A 24,071-nucleotide genomic window follows, 5' to 3' on the forward strand; every position below is an offset into this window, starting at 1 on the left:
TAACTGCTATCATTAGGATATAGAACAAAAAATGTGGAAGAGGCCAAATTACCCCGGTGTGCTTCAAAATAAAAGTAAGCTTGCTGTAAAGGTCTGGTTCCTGAGTCCAGAGACAGGAGTTCTCACAACAATCAATAAGAGCACAGAACAGAAGCTCAAGAAAGTCAACAATATTCTGCCCTCATGAAAATATGGCAACTCAAACAAGACAATAGCTCACCATTTCATTTGTCACGGGCAACCTTTTACGAAGAAGACAAGTCACTACTTCAACTATGGCATCATGAAGTTTAGGGAACCGTAACAATTCCTGTATGTAATTAAGAAGTAAAAATGTTAGTCTGTCTAACTGGAAGTGAAATAATCACTGAAGTACTGAGTTAGATTTGGATCTTACATTTAAAAATAGCATTTCAAATCGGTCTTAGGTAAGAAAGCTAATGGTTTTACTTTGAGCTCATTTCCTCCCATTCTACGAAAACAGAACTATGTGGTGAGCCCTGTCCCGCTCAACATACCTGTGTACTGTAATTGCTGCAATGCTGAATGATCCTTTGCATCTCCTCATGGACCAGTTCCACACACCGGAGGCTGGGCTCTTCTAGACGCTTAATCTGACGTTTGACCAGTAACTCAAATGAAACTTCAGGCACAAAAAGAGCAGGACGGGGGCCCTGAAACCACAAAACTTAGCTTCTTATTATAGCTATGTACAATCTCAAGTCTTCCAAAGGATTCAAAAAACAATCTCATTTTTGTGCTTTTTTCCTAAAAAATATTTCAAGTATGAGGATAAAATAAACTGTACATCAATTTAAAATATGCTTAAGCAAATGTAGTTTTAACCTTCTGTTGTTAGGTATACTCACAGTAGCATTTCTAATGGCAGTCAAGATGTCAATAGTGTTAAGGCCACCTAGTGGATCAACAGATTCTAAGGTTCGCCCAAAAGTCTCATGGAAAATATAACAAATTCTAGCACCACCGCATCTGAAAAGCAATGAATTATATGAATATGCGTTACTATAAAGAAAACGAGCTACAAGTCCTTCTTTAAGCTTTAAGGCTGTTTCATTTTCTGACAAAGCCTTATCAAAAACTCAATGGTTGTATAAATTTATATCCCCACAACAATGAATAAGGGTTTCTCTTAATATATACACTTGAAGTATGTTTTAAATCTATTAAATTTCTTTCAAATTGTGATTTTTTTTCCTTTAGAGCTAAGTAGTATTTATTCCATATATATATGTATATATATGTTTATAAATTATACATTTATCTGTTGATAGATAAGGTTGATTCCAACTCTTTATTGAATTAAGCAATAATATACATAGATTATTACAATTATCTTTCTGGTAGGTCATGAAGTTCTCTGGGTATATGTCACAGAGTGAAGGAGCTGGGTCATATGGTAGTACTATTTTTAATTTTTTGAAAAATATACAAGCTCCTTTTCACAATGGATGTATTAATTGCACCTCCCATGAACAGTGAATAAGGAATCCTCTCTTTCTAACACTCTGTCAAATTTGTTGATAAAGACCACTCTGACTAGGGTGAGGTAGTATCTCAAAATTATGAACACTTTTTAAAATAATTATTGACTGACCATATGTGTGGTTTTGTTAAAACTATTCCATTTATTTGCCCACTTGCTGATTAGGATTTTATATCCTTGGTATTTAGTTGTTGCAATTCATTATAAATTCTGGTATTAGCATCTTTTTTGGAAGTATAGCTAGTAACATTTGTTTGTTTGTTTGTTTCCCTATTCTATGGGCTGTTTGCTCTGCTGATAGTTCCTTTTGCTGTAGACACTTCTATTTTCATGCAGTCCCCATATGTTGATAACTGGGACTAGGTCCTATGTTTTGGTGTTCTATTCAGAAAGTTCTTGTCTACTCCAGTGTCTTGAAGGGGACTCCTTATGTTTTCCTCTAGAAGTTTCAGTGGTCTTTGATCCATTTTGAATTCATTTTTTGTATAAGGTGAAAGAACTTGAATTCATTCTGCTTGTGGACATCCAATTTTGCTAGCACTACTTGTAGAACAGGCTTCTTTCAAATGAATGTTTTTGCCACTGTCAAAAATTAACCAGGCATAGTGTTCTCATTTTAATTCTGGGTCTTCTGTTCTACTCTATTGGTTGTCAGTTTTTTATGCCAGTACCAGATTGTCTTTATCACTATAGCTCTACAGTATAATCTGAGCTTGGCATGTGGCCTTGTGGGTCCATAAAAATCTTGTATTGAATTCCATCAAGTATGATATCAAATTTTGATAATATTCCATTAAATCTGTAAATTAATTTTGGTTTCATGGCCATTTTCATAACATTAATTTTGTCAATCCAGGAGCAAGATTTCCCCTTTTAAGTGTCTTGAAGTTCATCTAAAATAGTTTAACAAAATCATTAAATAATGAATATTTAATTTTTTGAATTATCTGAATAGGGTATTTTTCCTAATTTCTTTATTTGAGAGTACATTGTTGATATATATTAAAGATTTTTTATGTTGATTTTGTACTGTGTACCTCAATGGTGTTTATTGGGAAATCTGCCAGTAAGTACAAAAACAATCTATAAAAAATGACTTGAATATAGGTATGCTATAATAAAACATATAGCCTTACATTTAAATTTTATATAATTTCCAATGTCATGAAATACTAAATTTTTTATTTGAAAACTTTATATATGTAAATATCATTCTTAGTCTGCCTAGTTATAGAGGGAGGAAGAAAAAACAGCAGGATGAGATCAAAGCAAAACTGACACCTAGCAAGGTAAACACCAAATCCTGTGGCTCCATGTCCAGCATCTGGGCTCAGGATGGTGACCCCACCCTCCAGCTCTGCTACCGACAATACACAAACCTTTCTTAGGCCTGCAGCTTGTTAGGTGGCCAACAGTTTTGGCATTTCAAATATTCAGGGCTCCAATGCAGCTTGGGCTTCACCTTCGGAGCCTCACTTACTAACTTATTAACTACTCAGTCCCTTCCTGTAGAGAACCAGTCTTGTCAGTTTGGCCTCAGACGCTTTCCAACATTAGCATAAGCTCCTATTACCCTGCTCTCCCTTGCATTCATTATACCTATAAAACCAGTACCACATAGATGATGTTTTCATTATGATGCATATACACTGGGAGAGAGATTCAAGGGACTTCTCTATATATTTGTTGGCAACTTCTTGTATGTCTCTATCCTTAAATCTAAAGTTTTTTTTTTTTCTTTTTTACTGAGTATATGGACAGAAGAGGGAGGGAAAGGGGGGATGGGGAAATAGTATGTTTAGGGTCATGTATTTTTATATACTGCTGGCAGTAAGTTGTTTGTGACATACTGATTTGAAGAAATGATCCCAAGATAGTATGTATAGCACATGATAAAATATAGGCATTTATCTGCCTTACAGCAGATGTGTAATGTGTAAGTTAAAGCAAAACAGCAGAGATAATAATCTCTGGTTGGTTAAATTAATGGTAATTTTGTTTTTATTTATCTGCATTTTTACTCCCAATTATATATGTGCTGCTAGCCATGCCCAGACCACCATGTAAAGCTCTTCCGTACCTGTTCAACAATGATAAATGTAGACACTAACTTTATTTCTAGATCTAACCCCTCTGTCTTAGGTCTCTATTGTTGTGATAAACACCATGACCAGAAGCATTTTGGGGAAAAAAGGGTTACTTTCCCTTACAGCTTACAGTCCCTCATAAAGAGGGGTCAGGGCAGGGACTCAAGACATGAATTGGGGCAAGAGGTCATGGAGGAGTGTGCTTTATTGGTTCGCTTAACCTATGTTTTTACAGAACTCAGGACCACTATCCAAAATGGGCTAAGCATTCCCACATCAATCAAGAAAATGCTCAACAAACTTGTGTATAGCCAATCCTATGGGTGCACTGTCTCAAATGAAGAGTTCCTCTTTCCAAGTGACTCTAATTAGGTAGGTATAAAACTAACCAACATACTTGCCTTACCAAATCCCAGCTATGGCCAACTGAGAGATGCCTGTCAATCACAGGCCTGTTTTTTAAACTGAACTCTCAGTGGCTACACCTAACAATGGCCAACTTTAGGACAAAAGAAGAAAACTTCAATCTTCCCATCCCCCTTCCTCTAAAAGCTGTAAGAATGGACCCACTCTGCGACGTGGACCTGAGCTCTCCTTGGAGCTCCTGTTCCCCATGCAGCAGTCTGCCCTATTTGTCTATGGTGTTAAAACTTGAAATCTCTTCTAATAAATCTCATAAAAAGGATAATTTATTAGTGTCCTTAAGCTCAAAGCTTTTTAATGTGTATTAAGGAATTAACTTGGCTGGGTATGCAGCTCAGTCACAGAGTACTTGCCTAAGCAACCCATACCCCAATTAGTTTAAGCATGATTATTCTTTTGCTGGTTTGGATATGACTGTTTGGATAGATTTAGATTTGGCCTTGCTGAGGAAGGACGTCACGGGGGCTGGGGGGGGCAGGCTGTGAGGTTTGAAAGCTACACTCCACTGTAGTTTACTCCCAGCTTGCTGCTCTAGTACCATGCCTGCTTGCTGCCTCCCCACTGTAATGATGATGGACTCCTAGTCCCTCGGGAACCATCAGGCCAAACAAAACTACTCCCTACTGTAAGTTGCAAGTTGCCTTGGTCTGGGTGGTCTATCACAGCAATAGAAAAATCACTTAATACAATTTTAAAGGTTAAAAGCTGGAGAGATAGCTTAGAAAGTATTACAGAGCAACAAGGAGCTATCTTGGCCTGGGCCCTGACAGACTTGGAAACTAGAGCAGCAGAGTAAGAGAAGCAGCTAGGTCTATAGCAATTCCTTACAGAGCAGAGAATCTCAACCTCCCTAATGCTGTGACCCTTTAATACAATTCTTCATGTTGTGTTCACCCATAACTACAGTAATTTTTGTTGCTACTTTGTAATTGTAATTTTGCTACTATATGAATCAAAATAAAAATGTGTCTTCTGATGGTCTTAGGTGATCCCTATGAAAGTCAGTCAACCCCCAAAGGGATCATGACTCATAGATTAAAAAACATGCTGTAGATAAATTGGGAGATTCTCACCAGGGAGTCCAGAAATTATTCCCTCCCCCAGCTGCAAGTCATCTTGGGAGATAAGAGACTAGTAAGGGAAGTGAAATGGTGATGTAATGCAGAATCCATGAAGACTGCATGGGGTGGGCATCAAGATAGCTATTATGAGGTTACCACACTTCCGTAGCTAACTTTGCATGTGCATGTAAACAAGCTCAATACACTCATTCGCCTCATCCAGTCGGACTGTGGTGACATCAGTCACTGACAGACATCTGGGGTGATAAGATGTTTGTTTGCCCATCCCTAGCTCAACCCTCAACCTCACAGGCTGGCAGAAGACAGTCAAGTTCTGCGAGTTGCCTTTTGGTCTCCACTTGTGTGCTGTGCCAGTGAGGGGTGGGGTGGAAGAGGTGGGGGATGGGGAAGAAGGGGGAAGAAAGGGGGAATGAAGTTTACTTTAAAAATTAGAGGGGAAAAAAAACCCAACTCTTCAAAGCCTGACACTATGGCATGGCCTTGCAATTCTAACTATGTAGGAAGCTGAGACAGGAGGATCATGAGTTTGAGGACAGCTTGAGAAACAGTGGGGCTATCCTTAAAAAAAGAAAAAAAAAAGTTGCTTTTTAAAAAACCAGTAACTTTACCATGTTTTTACAAAATTTATAAACATTGACATAATACTCCTCCTCCTGTCATTTCTACAAATTTATATACTTGTATTATGAATAATAAATCACAGATGATCTAAGTCACTTCAAAGATCCTTATAATCCAAGCAACCAAATCTTCGCAAAAACTTCTTACTTACAGCTCAGAAGTTTCAATGTACTTTGCGGTTCCTTCAATAGTGTTACAATACTCTGTGGCAAATTTGGTAATAAGCTGGAGTAAAGTAGCACTTTTATCATCCACGGGTTCACCATAACTGTTTAGAAGAGACTGATACTGAGCAGCTAAGACATTTATTCTTGTTTTCAGCTCTGGCAAACAATCTCTGATATGATGCATAAGTAACCTGAAAGTTTAGAAAAGCAGGGTTTTAGCATAAAATTAGGTATTCTGATACTTTAAACAAGTCAATTAAAAATGTGTATAAAAGAGAAAAATCTTCTAGTACTCAGATCTTAAAAGTGTCCGAGGATTGGTGGCTGGTTATTAGAAAGACTAGAAAGAACCAAGGATTGGGATTTTCAATCCCAAATGACTTGATCACCAATGACTAGTGAAGTAATTGATCATATCTGTATAATGAAGCTGCCATAACTCAAGCAGAGAGTTCATGAAACTAAAAAGGTTGTGCAGCACGGCATGCCCAGAAAGGGTGTAAAGCCCTGGCACACTTTTCAATGTTCCAGATACCTTACCTTATCTATCTCTTCAAACTGGTTTACCTGTGACCTTTATAAAAATTTTTTACATGAGCAAACATAAATAAATATCCCCTGAAGCCTATCATCTATTCTAGGGATTACAGCTATTAAGAAGCACATTTATAACTTTTGCCGTCACTTGACATCTGAAGTAGAAGGAAAATCCTATAAAAAACTGAGGCCTTGTGATAATGACTCTATGTAAATAGTGTCAGATGTGAGTTAGAGGACATCTAGTTACAATCTACCAGAGATTTATATTGTACAATATAAGGGGAGAACTCAGAAGTACTCTGTTCACCTGAGTAACTCTTAAGAATAAGAAAACAAATTTTTAGCTCCTCCACCATAGCACAAGAACAAGAAATACAGCAATTTTAAATTAGAGGTCCGTAGTCTAAAAAAACTTACACAAAGGCTGTTTTGGTCAATTTTTTTGACATATACCTTTAGCCCACCAAGCCTAGTAGTTGCTAGAAAACCACAAATAAAACAAACAATGCATTGTTTTTATGTCACATTAATCTAAAGTAAGCTACTCAGTCCAATTCTATCTATACTTTTGGTTTAATAAGTTATCTTTTACAACAGGTACTTAGTATAGTATAAATAACTCTATTTTATTAAGACCCAAATTCATTTCCCTTCAATTTATAGGATATGACATAATGGTCTTCACTCTAGTCCTTAAATAAAAGGAAGGCTTTTTAGTTCCTACAGCATTAGTAGATATTCAGAACAGTAGGTATGGAACTCATATTATTTCTCTCATAAATAAATGTGATATCTGAAGCATACCATGTGATAACTGAAAAATTTAACTAAATTCATGACATCTAAAGTGTTTGGAAGTCATCTAATATCTCATTAAATTTTTCTTAATTGCTCAGTCAAGGTACTGTGGTGGCAGTTGCCCAAAACTTCCTGCATTTGACACTGGCCATTGATGTTGTCCAGTCAGCTTGCTGCTGTTCTTATGGCTCACATAAAATAAATGCATATTTTGATTTCATTAGATGACACTTCAACAAGCCAGAAATAGATGGCTATGAAGTGCACAGAGGGATGAACAGACTCCAAGCCCCAAATCACTGGTGGTGCTTTGTGGTCATGTGGACAGTTAAATGATTTTGCTGGTGGTGTTAGCATTTTGGAGGTTGTTAAGGAGAAAGGAAGACCCATTTGCAAATTTACCCCTATCTGGAACTTAGATCAACTTTAAATTAACTGGAACTCTCCATTCCAGAGGGTCTGGGCTTCAACAAAATGTAAACTCTCTTTGATGGGATTCCCAAAGATTTCTGCTATTACTCCTTGATTGTAAACACTACTGAAAATGTTTTATTTGAACAAATTTTCTTTTTGAGTATTAAACCATATAATAGTAATTTAATTTGGGAAATGAGTTTGAATTGAAAAAAAAAATCCACTTCCCAATTAAGAAAATTATCTGAATACTCACTCCAGACTACATGATTTAATATCAAAACATCCCAATAAAAACAGACATTTGCATCACAGGAACCCAAAAGTAAGGCTGGAGGGGAACAGTATGAAAAGATATGAAACAAACAGGAATATTCTAGGACAAGTATTGGCAAGACAAAAACATTTCATCTTCAAAATGTGAAAATGTTACCTATTCAGGGTTCTAGCAAGATACTTTGTTCCATTTCTGTTGGCAAGAGATGGGTACTTCTTTTGAAGAAAAGCATACTCATCACGGATTGAATCAGTTACACTCTTCTTGTTGTTAATATCGAGTTGGCTCCTATGGTTGAAAAATAACAAACTTGTTCAACTAGAGTCCACTCTGGATGAGCGGCTGCATCAGATGGTGTCTCCTGACTTCTTTCTCACATGGCTGTTTACTTACTTCTTGAGTGATGCTCCACCGCAGGCATCATCATGACACTTTATACTAGGCACTGATATGTCAATGAACTCACCCAAGGAAGGCACAGCCAGCCTAGATTTGAACTGTATGACTGAACTTAAAGATGAACAGCATCAGCTTCACTGTTCTATTAACCATAAGCAAAGCAGTATCCTTAAGTAAATTTTAGACTGATATACAAGCTTAAGTATATCATAATCTGCTTTATTTTATCCATGGGCAGATGACTAATTTCTACTAAAAATTAAAAAGTTAACTTAAAGTGTAATTATCTACAAATATAGTATGCAGTAGTATATATAGTACATGCTTGCCTGAAAAGAAAAGAAGTATGTTTTCTTTAAATATACAAAGGAATGTATGGAGGAACATACAGAGACAATTGGAATGGACCTTATATATCACTTAATAAAATATTTTAGTTTTCAAATGACCTGAGGGCCAAAGATATTACGAGTGATTTAAAGTCTATTATATCCAGACCATGCAGAAACTAGAATTAGAACTCAGTCTTTTGACAACTAGTTTCCTTACCATAGAAATCTGTGACCTAAGAGAAACTGTCATAGCTTCACACTAGCCCTGCCACCTTGTGAGAATTCCAACAATACCGACGCAAACTGCTCACTGTATAAGAGATACTCAACAGCAGTTGGTTTGTTTCTGTTCTATAGTTTTTAATGCCAGTAATTTTTAGGATGTATCTTTAAAGTTTCCAAGTTACATTCTGACAATTACACAGTATTACTAATAATATGGGGTTAAAATAATCATTAAAATTCCACTACCTTTAAATTTTATTGATTGGGCACAAATTAGATAATACTTTTTTCTTTATCCAATTGCCCTTATACATAATTTAAATAGCAGGCAAGAATTTTGTAAAAGCTAATTATTAAATCATCTCCTGTTTCATTTACTGATTACCCTAGAAACATTTTTCATTAGAAAACTCAGAGAGGAAGAATAACTTGTAAAAAGGGCCTTGGAAGTGACTCTGTGTAAAAGCACTTTGCTGCCGAGCCTGATACCCAAGTTGAAACCTCAAAACCCAAATCGAAGGAAGAAAACTAGGTTCTACTAATTGTCCTCTGACCTCCACATACAGGTTAATACTTAAAAAACCAAAACCACCACCACCACCAAAACCCACAAAAATACTCAAGAGAGATATTATGAAGTCATCTCTTTATGTGCATTGACCTCTGCAGCGATATAAGCATTAGAACAGGAGGGAAAGACAGGATAGTGTCACATTTCAGACTGATTTTCAAAAATTCAGACTTGCTTTAAAGTGAGAATGCTATGATTCTTGTCCTATTCTTTAAAATGTGTATATGTGTGCATCTGCATGTTTATATGAGCACATGTCTGCTGGTGGTATCCTTGGAGGACAGGAGAAAGTGATGGGTCCCTTGGAGCTGTGTTTTTAAGTGCTTGTGAATTGCTCAATGTGGGTATGCTGGGAATCAAACTCTGGTCCTCTGTAAGAGTATCAAGTGTTCTTAACCATAGAACCAATTCTCCAGCTCCTTTATTCCATTTAAATTGCTAACCTGTTAACTACTCCAATTATTCCAAGCTTGACTGGAATAACCCTTCCCATCAATACATCCATGGCATCAGTACCCGCATCCATGAGATCAAGTTTAGTGATTACAGCTAGAGTTCTGCGCCCTGGTAAATATAAAAAGGAAGGGGAAGAGAGATCCATTAAAAAAACAGCATTAAGTTTAGTAAAGGAAAATTTTCATCTATAGTTCTACTTAACACATTGCCTGTTTTACCATTTTTGTTAAATATTTTTCTACCCCTTGCTTCCCATACTTTATCTAAAATAAATTTAAATATGGCATATAATTTTGAAACTTGTTTTCATGAGTAATTTTTAAAAATAACTTTTAAAAATTATGTGTATATGAGTGTCTATGTTTGTGCAGGTAATGGAGGGCCACAAGAGAGCAGTGGATCCTCTGGAATTAGAGTTATATATAGACAGTTGTGAGCTGACTGATATAGGTGCTGGGAACCAAACTATGGTCCTCTGGAAGATTAGCAAGTGTTCTTAACCACAGAATCAACTCTCTAGCTCCGTAAGGAATTTCTTATTATTTCTTAGGTCAACATTTCTACCCACTTTATGTGTGTATGTGTGGATCTACATGATTGTCCATGCACACATGTGCTGGTGATACCCTTGGAGGAAATAGGAGGGTGTGGAATCTCTTGGAGCTGTAGTTATTCACTGTGTAGAATCTTGCCCCTGCCTAATCCCTTTGGCAGAGCTGGGGAAGAAACCCATGGCCTTGGGCAAACTTAAATAACTACTGTATTAATGAAATACACCCCCAGATTTTGGTTGTTTCTGACAAGTACATACCACTTTAATACATAAGAGCACTACCACCCAGCAATGTCCTTTTGCTAAGCAACCAAACCCACCTTCCAGTCCTACTTTTGTATGTCATAGAATGTTATGTGAAAGGATGTCACTAATATCTTTCATTCACCATGACTCATCTGAGTGCTGTCCACACTGTAGTAGACTTTAGCAATCACTGTTCAACAGTGCTTTTTATTACATGGGTGTACTAATTTTAGTACATGGGTGTACTATTCATTCCTGATTTGAGAAATATTTGAGTTGTTTTTAGTTTGGGGAACTATGAATAAACTCAACATAGATGTTAGCCCAAAAAAGGGTATTTTTAAAATTCATTTATTCACTTATTTTGGGGGTAGGAGGAGTCAAAGGGGCATCTAAGTAGAACTGCATATATATGAGTTCAGAGCTCCCTCCTTCTGGAGGGAGTTTGTTCTCTCCTTTTAGATCATCAGACTTAGCAGCAAATCACTTGCTAAACAATCAATCTGCTAAACCAAAAATCTGCTAAGCCCTAGATTTTTTAAACTGTATCTCCCTGAGCTAACCTCAACTTGTAATCCTTTTGCCTCAGCCTCCTGGATTGCTGGTATTATATGTGTTAGCTCCCCAGGCTCCAGAGAAGTTTTCATATGAGAATGTAACATGAAATTGCTGACTGGAGTTGTTCTTCTTTCCCAAAGTAAGTGCAGCACTTTGGGAATCCACATCAATACACGTAACAATCCCAGCTGCTCTGCAGGTATAACCTCAAATAGGCATTTTCCCAGTTATGGACATTTATCTTTTGTTCCCAATCTACAAAGTACCACTTATAGTCATTTTACATTATCTTATCCCCATTAACAAGTTACTTTTAAATCACACCTAATTGCTTCTGTGTGTATGTGCTATGCATGTGTAGAGACCATACATGGGATGTCTTCCTCAATTACCTTCCATTCTATTTTTTGAGACAGGGTCTCTCACTGAAGTTGGAACTCACCTATTGGCTAAACTAGCTGAACAGTAAGCTCCAGGGGTCTGCCCTTCTCCTTCTGCCTCGGGCACTGGGTTTGCCAAGGTGTTCCATTGTGCCTGCTTTCTAGGGATGTGAAGCTGGGTCCCTACTCTTGCACTGGAAACATATTTGCAACTGACATCTCTCTAGCCCCAGTTCTAAATTTTTGATATTATATCATTTTGGATTTTAGATCTACACAAGTTCCAGGCCAACCAAGGTACATAGTGAGATACTGTCTTAAAACAACACAACAGAAAACAAAAAAAAAAAACCAACCTCCCCCCAAAAAGATTACTAGATCAAATGTATCTCCATCTTACTGCATGATTATTGTATGTATGTATGTATGTATGTATGCATGCATGTATGTATTTGGATACAGGGTATTAAATATGGCTAGCCCCAAACTCACTGTAGCTGAAGATGACCTTTTCCTGTTCTTACCTCCCAAGTCCTAGGATTACAGGTGTGCACTACCATACCTAACTAATTATGGAACTTTTAATTATAGTTATAGAGTTTCTATCAAATTTTTATTTGAAATTAATTTTTAAAGCAGAAAAGAACATGTAACACATGCTAGTCCTTCAAGAATCTAGGTAACAAAAGAGTTTCCTTATGGGTCAATTACCCACTCACTTGTGAAGCTAGCATTTCATATAGGCTCAGAGACGCCTCTAATACCCTAGGTATCACCTGATCATAATCTGGGTAATGAATCGTTTGTAAAAAGAGATGCCTTAAAAGACTCTCCTCTATACTGAGCTTGTCTAGTATTTTTTTAAAATCTGCAGAAAGTAGATTCTATAATTATTTCCTGTATCATAATAATCTATATAATTATGAGTTATTTATTTATTTATTTTTTGTTTTTATTTTTTGAGACAGGGTTTGTGTAGCCCTGGCTGTCCTGGAACTCACTCTGTAGACCAGGCTGGCCTCAAACTCAGAAATCCGCCTGCCACTGCCTCTCAAGTGCTGGGATTAAAGGCGTGCGCCACCATCGTCCGGCTTGAGTTGTTTATTCTTAAATGTTGGCTATTCAAAATTTGAAATTTCATTTACACAGTAATGTGATGTTAAAATTATAATTGTGTAGCTACTGAAAATATAGACCTTATGGGGAACTGTTTTTGCCTATCCTTTATAGCAATCAAGTAACTATTTTCCATCTTAATTGCTATTTAAATTTATTAGAAAAGTAGGAAAGCATTTTAAGATCTTTATTAACTGGATATACTCCTTTCAATAAAATTCTTTCTTGAGGAAAGATTTGCCACTGTAAATCAACATCCATTAAATATAAACATCTGTCCTTACCATCTGGATCTACCTCTCTGGAAATCTTGAGTGCTTCTGATGTTGCCATATCTGTATTTGCAGCAGTGACAGCAAGGATAATGGAATTGGGATTACTGATGAACCGAAGAATAAGTTCTCTGATTTGAAGCTCAATATCCTTGGGTTGATCACCTACAGGTACCTAGATCAAACAAAGATGAACTATAATCAAAATCGAATCAGCTTTTCCATGCATTTAATTCATAGAACACAGCTATTTCTGTACTTACAAATAGCTAAAATAAATTAATGATGTGCTATAGAGGTGTCTGGGCAAAGCCTCAAAATGTCACTTCCAAATATCAAAAATTCACTATAGCATAAATCATGTCAGAAACTGCTGAGTATCAACTGCATTCAGATGAGCTGTCTTAGTGATAATAAGCACACACAAGTTCATCATCCAAGTGGCAGAAAGTCCTAACAAGAACACAGAGTAGAGCAGAACAGAACAGAGGCTGGGGAATGATGCTTTTAAATTCTTGCTTTAAATGATGTTTAAAAACAGAATAATCAGGACCTACCCTCAATTAGATAATGATGTTTAGGTGACTGAGCAGAAATTAAAGACAAAAGAAATAGACATAGATGTCTGGGGAAAGAACATTCCATCCTGAGTGAATAACGAGGGTGGACACCCAGAACAGAAGAAATTAAAGGTGAATAATACAAAAACTGAGTGTGGTAGCCTGTAATCCCAGGATCTAGGAGAGTAGAAGACAGGGAGTTCAAAGTCATTCACCACTACAGATAGTTAAAGGACATCCTGAAATGTTTAAATATACAAACTAACTAACAAAGTGAGAGAACAAGACCGGAGTAGATATTTCTAAGAACTTAAATTTGTACTCTTGGTAAAGAGGTAACTGGGGAGTCAGTAAAGAGACTTTAAGCCAAGAAATGACAATCTAATTTTCATTTTAATAAAAAAGTATGGTTACTAAAAGTAAAAAACAAGAGAGATCTATTATTTATCTTGTAACTTTAATTACACAATCCAAGTCAAATAACAAGAGCTATTACTACCTCTGCCATGAATATACTTAAGAGGTGATGGAATTCTGAATATATTATAAAAATAAGGAAAGCCCAGAGGATTTGCTGAAAGGAAGGCAGATAGAAGGTAAAGAAATTTCAATGATGACTGTAAGGTTTTGGCTGATCAACTGGAACAACGGAAGTGCCATTTATTCAGATTGGGAAGATAACAGAAGGACCAAGCATAGTTAAAAGACAGATCAGGAATTTGGTATTAGACATGGTAAAGCTATGATGCTTATTAAAATATTTAAATGTCTATGCCAAGTGAATAGCTGTACATGTATCTGGAAATAATCTGAATGTTCACATATTCAAATTCATGCACTTACAGATTTGATAATACTATCAACCTAATTAGATTGTGTTATGAGAACCTAAAGAGGACAAGAGGTCAAAAAAAAAATGAACTTTGATTACAGATTTTGGTGAGATTAGAAGAAACCAGCAAAAGACACTGAAAAGGGGTGGCTAGCAAGATTACAAATAAAACTGTAGATACAAAACCCTGGGAGCGACGGTAAAGAAAGTATTTTAAGGAGAAAGAAGGGGTCAACAATATAAAATGATCTGATAATAACAGTAACTGTGGAATCAACTCATTCTCATTAGGTCAATGTTAAAACAGAAAACAAAACACGTTCCTTTAAACAAAAACAGCTATTCCTTACTTTTGTCATTCCCGGTAAATCCACAAGTGTCAGGTTGACAACGTTGGGTGAGAAAACCTTGAGATGGATTGGCTCAGGGCTCACTCCCTAAAAACAAGTTTCAAATATATTATAGTCATTTTGAATTTCAATGAATTATGAAATGCTAGTGTAAACTACATTCAAGTATATAGACTTTAGATGCCTTAAAATATTTATTAAACTACAGTCCTAAAATCTTTCAATAATAAAAGTTTAATGAATCACATGAATGAGAAGGCAGCAAATCAAGTAACGAGTAGGGTTATCCTACAAAACCTCATACCACTAATATATAAAATTTCTTCTCCCTATACCATTTCACTTTTTTATATGTATATGCCAATTTAAAAAAAAGGGTTTAATAGATTAAGTACTTAAAAATAATGCATTTTTCATTTACCCCAAATTATGATGTTCCTGAACTGATGGTGTTAAATTGAGAGAGTAATAGATAAGAAGCTATTCCCATTAATTTGATCGCAGATATCTGAACATCAAGTGGCAACCTTGTACATAGTGAGTTTGCTCAGGCAATATATCTCAATTTTCAGACCCCCAAGATGAAAAGTTATCCCTGACATAATCTAGTTATATTCCTGTCATAGTCCAGGGACAGCTGGTATAAGACATTTAGGGAAATGTGGTGGCAACAGTAGTAAACTCCAAGGTGCCAGCTTAGAGGTTGACATTCAGCAAAGCACTGTTACTGAAAGAGACAAATGTTTTCAGCTGGCTCACAGCCTCAACACTGCTGCAAAATGCCTTTCTGTCAGGAAGTAACTACTTAACCACGCTGTCTGGCAACAAATATATATTGAATATTATCACTAGGCTCAAAGTTACTTGTGAGGGTCAATGTTCCTCCAGGTAACACAGAATAGCAATAAATATAAAAAGAAAACAGTAATTATAATAAAGGACATAAAAAGGATTTAAATGAGGCTGATTTTTGACATTAAAAGTATCCTAGACATTTGATTTAAATTCTCCCATTCTTAGAAAATATTTGACTGTAAACAAGCACTATGTAATTAAGTTTACAAAGTATATATGAAATATTTTATATATAGGAAAGTTTTAAGGTGTGTGTGTGCGTGCACATATGTTCATGTCAGATAATCCGTGTTAACTGTTGACTTGGCAAAAACTAAAAGCACCTGGGCATAGGGCATGCCTGTAGGAGATGGTCTGTATCACTCGGATTAGAAAGACTCATCTGAATTCTGAGTAGTACCTCTGCTATATGTAGAAAAAGACAGTTAGAAATTAGTATGTACTCATGCACTCAATATTCTCTTCTGATTCTGAACATATGAGCAGCTGCCTCAATTTTTTGTTGCTGTGACTTTCCTGCCATGATGGACTGTAAATGGGAAATAAACCTTCCTTCCCCCTTGCTTTTGTTAGGGCATTTATCACAGCAATAGAAAAGAAACTGTGTGTTGCTGGAGATCTACTTCATGGCTTTCCACTAAACAGTCTACCACTGAGCTATATCCCTAGCCTCTAGTGTCTATGAAACTATTTCAGTGTGTAGCTCAAGCTGCCCTTGCACTCATATCCGTCGGCCTCTACTATTCCAATCCTGGGAATTCAGATATAAACCACCACAACTGACACCAAGAGAGATAATTAATCACCTCTAAGTTTTTATGTGTTTGTGGAATACTCCAATTTGTTGTTGTTTTGTTGTCTGAAACAGTTTCTCTGTGTAGCCTTGGCTGTCTGCAAACTCACAGGAGATCCACCTGCCTCTCCCTCCCAAGTGCTGGAATTAAAAGTGTGGCCACCACTGCCTGGCATGAGTATTTCGTTTTTTAAAAAGATTAAGATTATGAAGTTATAAGCCAACCTTGGCAACACAAGACTGTAATTTCCAGCTACTCAGGAAGTATCCCAAGTTCAAGGCTGGTCTGGGTAATTTCATGAGACACTGTCTCAAAATAATAATAATATTATTAAGGCTTTAGAATATAGCTCAGTGGAAGAACACTTACCTAGCATGCACCAGGCCCCACATTCACCATCAGTACTACAGGGAGGGGGAGAGTATGACTGTGCAATACACTTATATATTATTATATACAGGAAATGTTCAGCAATGTATTTACTTTTTAAAAAGTCTTCCGGGTTTGAAATAATGCCTACCTTATTATTTCCTGAAATTCTTTCGGTTTCATTTTCAATTTCTTGCCGAATTTCATCAAAATCTGTGTAAAGCTAAAAATTATTGAAACAAAAAAGAACCATATTCTAAATAAGATCAGACATTCTTAAGGGGTGGAGGCCAAATTTAAAGAATATATATGGATTTACTACAGAAAATTGGTCCACATTTCTCACATACCCATGCATTTTTCTAAGATTTGTTTCAAAGTTGCCTGATATCACTGTATTTAAGATCTCCAAATTAGGCAGAATCAAGTCAAGTTAAACTACTGCAGTTAGAAGCACTACTGAGAAAAGTTCTATTTCATAGGAAACAAGAAACACACTTCCAGTAAAAAAACTACTCTTTACTATCTTTGCAAATGTTATTTTCTATGTTATTTCATTATATTATTCAGTGATTACCTTGTTTTTGGTGTGAAGAAATTTACCCCATTCTTCTGCTTCAACTCCTAGAGAAAGAAAGACTCATTTCTTAAAGACTGGAAATTAGGTTTTATAATTAGGAACTTAAAAAAAGATAACACAGAAAAAATTTTTTAACTACAAGTTAACAAATGTTTTAATTTTAGGATCTGCTAAATACACATTCACATTTTTAAAGCACGACACAGACAACAAAGGCAGGATTAACTTCAAGTAGAGTTGCCTGCAAGTCCTTCCAGAATCTGAAATCTATTTTTTACAAATAAATTGTTCATTTCCTATTTGTGACTATAATAATTTCTTCATACATCTTATATATGAAAGCAATTTATCCAATGAAAAATTTTAAAGAACTAGAAAGAAAAATTTAAAACCCCATTGGATAATGCAAAAAAAAAATATACAGCAAATGTGTACATAACATTAAAGTTAAAAATACATGCAATATATGAATGAAATAACTCATTTTTCCATTTTTTAAAATCATTGTCTTCTATTTGGTTTTCTATTGGCTATATATAAAGCTCTCAGTGACAGGGTAGTAGCTGGCTTGGAATGCAGACTGCCAATGTTATTTCTCCCAAGGTCAAGTCTATATTTTCCCCTGGAATTATAGAACAGAAATGAATGCAAAAATGAATGAAAATAGAAATATATATGTCTGTAAGGAGCTGACACCAGCTAGTTTCCAGTCACAGTCTGCTCTGACATTTTACCCAAGCACTGCTATTCTGCCTTCACCAAATTCTGAAGCTTAAATATCTTAATGATTTAAAGTATTTAATGCATAAAAGTTACTGGAAATAAAAGTAAGATTTTCACATAAATATTTATTTAGTAAAAGGTATTTTGTTGGAACAAAGGTATATAAAACCTTTTTGCAAATAAAATGTTCACCTACTTGAAGCTTAGAACCTTCTTCCGAAAAGGACCTCTGAAAGACCAGATTAATCTAGGTGAACTCACAGAGGCACGACTACATACAAAAGGGGTAATTTAACTTAATTGGCTATATAAAAGTTTCAGTATCTTCAGTTATGTTTTTGTAAAAATTAAATTCTACCACCAAAAAGGCTTGCATGTTATTGCAATGCCAAAACACTAACAAGAACCCCCAAAACCTGCAATCAATGTAAACAGGCAAATAAAAGTGGAAGAAAAAGGTACACATAGCCTGTACGGGTACATAAGCATACATGCAGGCATAATAAAAAAGGGAGGGCTAAAAACAAATGGATAAAGGAAACCTTTAGAAAGGTGTCTTGAGTTTTTCCATGTGGCAGGGTCTGTAGTTAAAGAGAAATAGCACAAAGTAATTTTAGTGCTTATCCCTAAAACTTAAAACTTTTAAAACACTCAAATGTGTAGAAACACAATTACACTTCAAATGTGCAAAGCATTTAATTATTCAAAACTTATTAGAATTATAAGAACAAATATATTTTATGTACCAATGATCTGCACATTGTGTGTGATGCTTCAACTTTTTAAGAATTTTAGTAAATGAATTTTCATTTTACTCTCAAAAAGTTTGCCTGAGATATTTGAAAGCCTATTGTGGGAAAAGATAAACTGTCTGGTTTAAAAGAGCCTAGGAAATATGATAAGCACATCCTCTGAAACTTTCAGAATTAGTAAGTAAATGCTATTTGCTAAAAATGACTGTTCATAAGGATTTTTTCTTTGAAATATAAATTGCACTTAGCAAAACTCCACAGAACTTCAAATGCATGAACTCATTCCAACAGGAATCTTCCGTCACAATTCTTGTATTTCCTATTATTATATACATTTAAACACAAAATACTTCAGCCAGCTTTCATACACCTCAGTTTAAAATTATACTTTGTTTCATCTTACAATGTGCTGCTCTTAACTCATTATTAGTAACTGGGCCTCTGATATAAAAAAACCTCAAGGAGCTTTAATAATAAGGTTTTATTCACAAGATGAAACTGAATTCTTTTATGCAAGAGATGCAATTACATATATAAAGCAAAAAACAATACTGACTCCTGGAGGCAACCTGAACAAAATAAAGAGTAATCTTGGTAACTCAGGTCCATAGAAACAGTGGAATAGTTAGTTCTTAATTCCAAAGTGAAGTTCCTGTAAAGGCCACTGGATAGAATCTGAGAGGCTATACTCTTCATAAATTTAAACTAATAGAAAGTAAACAAATAAAAGTGGAACTGTAAAAAAAATAAATAAAAAGACCCATATACAAAAAGGTTTGGGTTTGTTGTTAATTTTTTTTTTCTTTTTGGTTTTTCGAGACAGGGTTTCTCTGTGTAGCCCTGGCTGTCCTGGAACTCACTCTGTAGACCAGGCTGGCCTCAAACTCAGAAATCCACCTGTCTCTGCCTCCCAAGTGCTAGGATTAAAGGCGTGAGCCACCACTGCCTGGCTGTTGTTAACTTTTTAATGGCTTTTATTTGTTATGCTTTTTTCTAAACTATTCTCTCACTGTTCATGTTTTTAAACCCAAATGTTAATCTGTTTTATTAGTTCTTGATTTGCACAAGGTCAGAATGATTTGATAAGCCTAAACTGCTTATGTAGAGAAGCAAGAGGCTTTGATTAGAAGGTAAGGATAGCAGCAAGGTGGCTCAAGAGGGGAGGCCTGCTGCCTAGCCTGATTTCCTGAGTTCCAGCCCCAGGACCCACATGGTAGGAGATAACCAATTCTCCAAAGCCGTCTTCAGAATGGAGCACACTTACCATAGCACACACATACCATATCCACACATAAAATAGGAATGTTAAAAGAAAAAAAAACTTAGAAAAAGGAAGCCAAAGAATTATGGTAGTATAAGAATGAAATTTAATACTCAAATTTGCATCTATTTTGTACTCAAAAGTAGATATCACTATAAGTGATATAAGTGGGAGCACAATAGATATTTTTCTTTATATGCAAAGACACATATATGTATTCACAAATGTATGTAAACACACACATATGTAGCGGGGTCTAAGCTCAGGAATAATAAATGTACTGATAAAAACGTGCAGTTTTACTCACCTTTCCCCACATCAACAAAACATGCTAGGCATATAAGCAGCAAGGTGATACCAAGGAGCCAACATGTCTAAACTCTTTCTTTACAAGCAACAATTATTTAAGGAAACATCACATCTCTGATACAGCCATTTCGAAATGGCTGAGGAAAAAAAAAAGACCTAAAGCCCTAAGTTTCTCAAAGTCTTGGTTTAAGGTTTTAGGTAATGTGTTTGATGTAACTGGTGAGGACAAAATACTGCAATTTTTTTTTTTTTTTTCCCTGAGACAGGGTTTCTCTGTATAGCCCTGGCTGTCCTGGACCTCACTCTGTAGACCAGGTTGGCCTCAAACTCTGGAATCTGCCTGCCTCTGCCTGCCTCTGCCTCCCAAATGCTGTGATTAAAGGCGTGCGCCACCACTGCCCGGCCTGAAAATTTTATTCTAGATATTTGAGGCCAAGCAACAGGTCAGCCAAAAATGATTAAAGGTTCAAACTTTTATAAGCCTGTAAGGGCTATGTAGCCAACTTTCTCACAAAATAAGTAAAACAAAAAGAATGTCAATAGTAAATGTTAAAATATAAATAACTAGTTTATGAAGAAAATACCTAGTAATTAAAGGGTTCCTATATAGCTGATCATCTGTTATAAAATACTATTTACTAACATCTACAAGCTCTTGAACTCTCTTCAGTTATTTTGGAGTCCCTGTTTTAAAGATGCTCACAACAAGTTTTTCCACCTACTTTAAAATGAAATCAGAGACATCACCACCAATATCTTCCATGATGAACAGGGGAAAAAAATTAGACATGATACTATCTATCATCTCAACTCAGGTCAGATGATAAACAAGACAAAAGTACACTGGAAACAAATCCCTGCAGTACAGAACAGCTATAGAGATCCCTACAGACACTCTCTGAAAGTCAGTAATTTTACAGAATGTTAGGAGACAGTCTAAGTCGGCCATTGAACTGAACAGGATACTGAGTGGATTATTCTCAAACACTCCAAAACTCACTAATAATATTAATATAGGATGAAATATGTATCATAAACAATTTAAAATTTCTGAATAAAGAACATTTCTTCAAATATTTTGTTTTAAAAGATTCAGCTATATAAATCCATAAATATACTCATACTCTGGTCTTACTATTCATATCATCTATTTAAAAAAAAACCCTCAGTTTAGGTAGTATAAACAGAACATGGCAAAAGGGAGGACCTTTAAAATATCAAATAGTATATGAAAGAGAAGCGAGCCTTACTATAAGAAGAATAAAATTAGTTATATTTTTAAATTAAATCTCTTCCTATAACTGGACATTAGTAGCATATGTTTGTAATCAGGTAATTGGGAGGAAGAGGCAGGAGGATCTCAAGTTTGAGGTCATTCTTAGCTGTATGGTAGTCCTGAAGCCAGTTTGGACTACCTTATCTCACAAAACCAAGTGATCTTTCTGTAACAGCTTTTCTCTTAGACTAAAGCATTGTGTAATTCAAATTAGTGAGACAGGGCAAGTATAATAAGAAGCTTCAACTTTACTCAGCATTTCAAATCAATAAAAATTATTTTGTGTGTCTTGGTTTTTTTTTCTCTGTGTAGCCTTATCTGTTCTAGAACTTACTCTGTAGACCAGCCTGGCCTTAACTTAGGGATCCACCTGTCTCTGCTTCCCAAGTGTTCATATATTAAATATTGATACCACCACTCAAGATTTCTGACTTTGCTATAGCTATTATTTCCTAAATCACTAATCATGTTTTTTACTCTTAAAACCATATCTTGAAAATAGGAAAAAAAAAAAGGAGTAACATTTTAAAATAATTCTTACTCCAGCTCTGAAATTTACCATTTTCTTCTCCTGTTGTTTTTCTTTTGTCTTCCGGTGAAACGTGGACCAGCTGCAGAATCAGAGGTCTCCGGGTGACCACACCAGTCCCTCTAGGAAGAAGGTCCCGTCCCACTAGGCTTTCCAGCACTGAGCTCTTCCCACTGCTCTGAAAAGGGATCACACAAGAGCAAAATAAATGACTTCTCTAAACAGACTACATTAACAAAGCAGCAAACAAACAGCAAAACAACTCAAATAGGAAAAAAGCCCACACTTAAAAGTGAAATCCATGAAAAGCAGTCCCCTTCCCCAAATTGTTTTATGTTTCTGATACTCTTTTGAGTCTTAAAACTTGTATCATATAGGTAACAGTTATTTCACTTAAATGGCGCATTACTAACTTTATTTTTAATGTAGTCAACAGGAATTACATTCTCTAATAATATATCTCCTGGTTAGTTTTTGTCAACTTGCCATAAACCAGAGTTGTCTGGGAAGAGGAATCTTAAAAGGAGAAAATACTTTAATCTGATTGCCCATAGGCTACTCTGTTGGACATTACTAGATTAATTACTGATGCAGAGGGCCAAGCTCAGTGAGCTTGTTTAAGAAGGCAGGCCAAGTGGCACAGCCACAGCCACTGGAAACGGCCAAGTCATGAAGCTGGTGCAGCTGTGATAGTTCAGCAGCGCTGAGCCGAATGCTGCCATCACTGTCGCTCTGTCTCTCGATTTGGGGTTTTGGTCTCTGCATTCTTGGGAACTTTCTGCATTATGATTCATTTTATGTCTTTCCAAGAAAGTTCTGAGGCCATGACTCCAGAAATCTTGGGGTATCCACCCTCAAGCAAACTCAAATAGTATTACTGGAACAGGATAAGCATAGAAATAGTTGACAAACCCCAACTGGCCAGGAGAATAGGTTACAGATTCATGGCCTCCTTTTACAGTATGCTTAGAGCACTCTGAAAATGAAGTTTAAAGATGGGATCATACAGGGTATAGCCCCAGAGGAATAGAACTCAGTAAATAAGATGGATTGACTAAAATAACTTCTCCTACTTTACAATGTAGATGATGAAACAATATAGTAAAGGAGTTAGGTGTTGGTGTTTGTTATTCATAAAAAGATATTTTCTGTTTGTCTGGAGTGCTTTTCAACTGCAAACACTGCCAGCCTAAAGACAGGCTGTCATATAATAAATGTGTTTGCTTTGGAGGAGACATTCTTTAGATTCTTTGGAGTTATAGGGCTGATAATAATAAAATCTGTTCTATTTGTACTTTCTAGTTGTGACTGAACTTGTAACTTCAGACATGTAATGAATGAAAAATCAAACATATGGCCAGAGACAAAATGATATAATCGATACTTCTTGGATAATCATGAGTCTGTCTGTGTTCTGTGAAACCTGTATAAATAAAGAAGCAACCTGAATGCTAGTCAGTCAGAGCAGCAAGAAGCCACGTGCCTGATTCACTCCTCTCTCACCAACTCCCTATCTCCTCTAAGGAACCTGTCAACTGCTGGGGCTGTCCCCACTCCCCTGGCACACCCTCATCCCTACCCCTCACTTCTGGCAGTTGGGCAAGCTACAAGGAGCAAGCCAGAAGGCAGTATTCCTTCATCATTTCTGTTTCAATTTTGTGCTCTAAGTTCCAGCTGTGACTTTCTTCAGTGATGGGGTATAACCTGAGTTACAAGATTAAATAAACCCTATTAAGTTGCTTTTGGTCATTGTGTTTTTCACAGAGATTAGAAACCCTACCTAGGACAATATAAAACAGCATCTATATGTGCATTAAAACAGCATTTTGGGTAAAACTAAACGTCAATACATGGAAACTT

General features: G+C 36.0%; 1 protein-coding gene across 9 annotated transcripts in view; it reads right to left on the bottom strand.

Moving 5' to 3' along the window:
- Positions 1 to 24,071, bottom strand: part of Dnm1l (dynamin 1 like) — a 50,698-nt gene that overhangs the window by 11,479 nt on the left and 15,148 nt on the right. For 4 of the 9 annotated variants that reach the window (XM_031363210.1, XM_031363207.1, XM_031363205.1 and 1 more), the window contains exons 2-13: positions 22,242 to 22,389; positions 18,627 to 18,665; positions 17,359 to 17,405; positions 16,933 to 17,004; positions 14,764 to 14,850; positions 13,034 to 13,196; positions 9,884 to 10,004; positions 8,070 to 8,201; positions 5,869 to 6,075; positions 870 to 990; positions 519 to 674; positions 221 to 310 (exon numbers count right to left, since the gene is read on the bottom strand). In XM_031363210.1, coding sequence (XP_031219070.1) covers positions 221 to 310; positions 519 to 674; positions 870 to 990; positions 5,869 to 6,075; positions 8,070 to 8,201; positions 9,884 to 10,004; positions 13,034 to 13,196; positions 14,764 to 14,850; positions 16,933 to 17,004; positions 17,359 to 17,405; positions 18,627 to 18,665; positions 22,242 to 22,389 — 1,383 coding nt within the window. Of the gene's footprint in view, positions 1 to 220; positions 311 to 518; positions 675 to 869; positions 991 to 5,868; positions 6,076 to 8,069; positions 8,202 to 9,883; positions 10,005 to 13,033; positions 13,197 to 14,763; positions 14,851 to 16,932; positions 17,005 to 17,358; positions 17,406 to 18,626; positions 18,666 to 22,223; positions 22,390 to 24,071 lie in introns of all 9 variants that reach the window. The other 5 variants (XM_031363206.1, XM_031363212.1, XM_031363211.1 and 2 more) reach the window with 2 other exon arrangements.

Source organism: Mastomys coucha, unplaced genomic scaffold (assembly GCF_008632895.1).
Source record: "Mastomys coucha isolate ucsf_1 unplaced genomic scaffold, UCSF_Mcou_1 pScaffold12, whole genome shotgun sequence".
NCBI classification, from domain to species: domain Eukaryota; kingdom Metazoa; phylum Chordata; class Mammalia; order Rodentia; family Muridae; genus Mastomys; species Mastomys coucha.